Consider the following 3,541-nt stretch of genomic DNA (forward strand, 5'->3'; position numbering starts at 1 on the left):
AGGTACTCACGCGGAACTCGAGAATCACCGAAGGTCGCACTGAAGCGATGCAACTCGCCGAATCAATGAGAACTCGTAAAAAGGAAAAATATGCAAATTGACAAAGTCGCCGAAAAGTAAGTAGATGCAAATAGGAGTAAAAATTGGTTTTGATATTGATTGATTCATTTATTACATTGCCCCTCAATCTATATTTATACCCTGATCTAAAGAGACATAACCAAATACGACTAGGACACCAAGTCCATATCTAAGGAAACACGTGACTCTTACATGAATCACACTCTAACAAATATAGAAAAGGAAATCAACTCCTATCTATTTCTCTGTCCGCCTCAATTACGATGGAATTCTCACCGACCTCCTTTCCATCGGCATACTTCCTGTTTCATCGGCAGTAGTTTTCAAGCCTTCCTTCATCGGCATCAACAATAACATCTCCAACCTTATCAGCAACGCCCGAGTCTAAATCAACCTTTCCATCGATCACCACCATTCATCGGCAACCATCTTTACAAGCTGATTTTCATCGGCTGTTAGCGTATACAGTAACTTTCCTCCTGCCGATTAGCCCACTCTGATCATTTTGACACGTGCAAAAAACGGTGTCAACACCCATGTCACTGCGGCCCCTAAGGCCTCCTTGCTCCTTACATTTTCAATTTGTTCCCTTATTTGCGTTTGTCGTTCCTACAGGGGATGAGGGATGTGCGAGCCTCCCCGCCGCCCATTTTCGAGGATGCATAGTGGCGAGCAGAGAACAAGGCGCACGCCGAGGCATACAAGGAGTGGAAGGACGCCGAGGAGGAAAGGCACAAGAGGAAGAGCCTCGAGCACGACGAGCTGGAGAAACATCGCCGGCAATAGAGGCACGACGGTCTCCCGGAGGAGCCATCTCCATCATCATCGTCGATGGATTCTTCGAGCGATGACGACGAGAGCGAGGTGGGGTAGGGTCCCCTAGACCATCTCCCTAACGTTAGAGAGACAGCGCCCGGGGCATCGGCGAGCAACCTGGCGTCTCCAGGAGGAGGAGGAGAGGGTGCCTTGGGGCTAGCGATCGCCCACCCTGGGGCCGAGGCCGACACGCCCGAGACACGGGCGTTGGGAAAGCGCGCCGTCAGCCCAATGGGCTCGACGATGGAGGTGGAGTGGGCGACGGTGGGGGTGACCCAACCGACTCCGCAAAGGGCTGAGGAGGCATTGGAGCCCGGTGAGGGTCGGCCGGTACCAGCGGACACAGGGGCCATGCCACCGCCGTCGCCACCGCCATTGCTGAGGACGAGGGATGCGGTGCGGAAGCTATTGTGTCCCCGTTCAAGGTAAGTGTTTTGGCAGTGGAGTTTGCAGCATCTCCCACTCGTTCTTTGGTCGTATGCTGACCTCATGAGTGTTTTGTCTTTAGCCGAAAGCGTCAGGCGGAAGTGCCCGCCCTGGCACCACGTAAGGCACTCAAGGTGAGCACCAGCTCCACCGCCCGATGGGTGGTGGACACGCAGGCCGCCTTGCGGCATTGCGCGGCGTTGGCCAGGGCCGACCCGAAGGAGGCGGTCGCCCAAGGAGAGGCTACTGAGGCGGCTATGAACCAAGCGGGGGAGGAGGCGCCTATGCCCCATGAGGTCGGGGCCCTCGGGTCAGGTGAAGCCGAGGCGTCTTCAATCGCTGAGGCCACCGAGGGCGAGGCCGAGGCCCCTAAGACCTCTGAGGCCGAGGTGGCAGAGGCCAGGGCTTCTAGGGCTTCCGAAATCGAGGTGGCGCACGCTAGGGCTCCCAGGACCACCGAGGCCGAGGTGGCGGAGGCTAGAGCCCCCGGACCACCAAGGCCGAGGTGGTAGAGGCCGGCTTGGGCACGGCGAAGCCGGCGGCCTAGGATACGGAGACGGAGGCGGGGCAAGCTTCAGTACCGCCCCCGGTCCAAGACCCGCCGCCGTCATAGGAGAGCACCCGGGAGGTGGAGGTTCATTCAATCTCCTCTGATGATACATCCTAGGGGAAGGACGTGGCGGACGCCAAGGCGGCCAGCACCGCGGAGTAGCTAGCTCTAACTTCCGGCAAGGGGACCTCAGCCCTCGTCCGGGTATGACCCGAGCCCCGCGGGTGGGATAGCCCACGTGTCTTGTGGCGGAGCTGGGACGACCCTGAGGGGGAACCTCTGTTCGCCCTCGAGGATGTGGATGAGGGGAGGCACTAGGGCTCCTTCAAGCAATTCCGCCGGATGGCGGAGCGGTCGCTGCGGATAGCGCTATCCGTCATGGCTGACGACCTGCCCGGCGTTGCCCAGGTACGCGCTTTCTTTTCTCGTGCTGTGTCGTCTTTTTCCCAAGTTTTCTCGCAGTGCTTGACATTTGTTCTGCCTATCCAGAAGCTCGAGGCCCGGTCCCTCGAGAAGTCGATGTTCCTCCAGTGGGAGAGGGACGTCTAGGACCAGCTCCGGCAGCAGAAGGACCTGCTCGCCAATGCTAATGAGCTTCTGTCGGCGCGGGGCGTAGAGGTGGAGGACCTCCGCCTTCGCTGTGCTAACATGAAGGCCGAGGCGGCCATGGCTCTGGAGCAGGCAGCCCCTTTGGCGGCATGGATCCAGGAGCTAGAGGAGGAGCTGACCCGGGTGGCCGGCGAGCGGGACACCTTCATGTCCCGGGCCGAACAAGAGGCGGCCTCTGCCAAGGCCATCGCCAAGCAGCTAGAGGCAGAGCAGGGCGTGCACCTGCTGGCGAAAGGTGCCCTAGTGGAGGCTATCTAGGTGGCCGAGGCCTCCTGGGTCGAGGCCTTAGCCTAGAAGGAAAAGGCCGAGGGTGAGTCCTGATGGGCCGTGCCCCTTGTTTTATTTGTTTTTCTTATGTTCGACCCCTAACTCCCTGACGTGACGCAGAGCTGGAGAGGGAGGCTTCTGGGGCGGCCAAGGCCTCTCAGGTCGAGGTCCAAAACTAGAGGGAGAAAGCCGAGGGTGAGTCTCATAGGATTGCGCCCCTATTTGGCTTGTTCTCTTTCATGCTTAACCCCATCCCGCTTGTCTTGGCACAGGGTTGGAGAAGGAGGCCTCCCGGGTAGCTGAGGCTTCCGTCGTAGTGCAGGCGGTGCTCGAGGCCGAGATCCGGGAGCGCAACGCACTGTAGAGCGCCGTTCGTACCGCCTGCGAGGCCCTGAAGGTTGGGGGGTCGAGTCGGATAGCTCCCTCGGGAGCCGCTTGATCGCGTTGAGCGGCCGAGTCCCCGAGCGGCTCCGGGGGGCGCTGCATATGGGCGTCAAGCGTGCCCTGGCCATCGTCTCCTCACACTACGCCGGCATCGACCTCGAGGCCATCAGCAATGGTTACGTCATGGCTGAGGATGACGAGAAGACCGAGGAGGAGGTCATGAAGCTGGTGGAGGCGGCTGAGGCCCCTGGCATGGCACTAACCAGGTTGTTCGAAGAGGAGGTGGTTCCTCCTACGCCGACCGTCGACGCTAGCGACCCTGAGTTTTGACCTGGGCCAAAGGGACCATGTAAATAGATTAGGACTTACACCATCATACTATGACGCTTGTGGCCGTCGAGGCGTTTT

At 59.2% G+C, this 3,541-nt stretch overlaps 1 protein-coding gene across 1 annotated transcript; it reads left to right on the plus strand.

Moving 5' to 3' along the window:
* Positions 1 to 1,248: 1,248 nt before the first annotated feature.
* On the plus strand, positions 1,249 to 1,835 carry LOC136465471 (uncharacterized). Its single transcript, XM_066464189.1, has 2 exons — positions 1,249 to 1,322; positions 1,406 to 1,835. Exons 1-2 carry the CDS (start codon positions 1,249 to 1,251, stop codon positions 1,833 to 1,835), a joined length of 504 nt encoding a protein of 167 aa, XP_066320286.1.
* Positions 1,836 to 3,541: the final 1,706 nt, after the last annotated feature.

This window comes from Miscanthus floridulus, chromosome 7, assembly GCF_019320115.1.
Source record: "Miscanthus floridulus cultivar M001 chromosome 7, ASM1932011v1, whole genome shotgun sequence".
NCBI classification, from domain to species: domain Eukaryota; kingdom Viridiplantae; phylum Streptophyta; class Magnoliopsida; order Poales; family Poaceae; genus Miscanthus; species Miscanthus floridulus.

What these genes read in the sequence shown, in the direction of transcription:
- LOC136465471 (XM_066464189.1), top strand. Translation starts at nt 1,249, where the DNA reads ATGCCACCGCCGTCGCCACCGCCATTGCTGAGGACGAGGGATGCGGTG. An exon ending in CTATTGTGTCCCCGTTCAAG is followed by an intron (nt 1,323 to 1,405) that starts GTAAGTGTTTTG and finishes TTTTGTCTTTAG; the next exon opens with CCGAAAGCGTCAGGCGGAAG.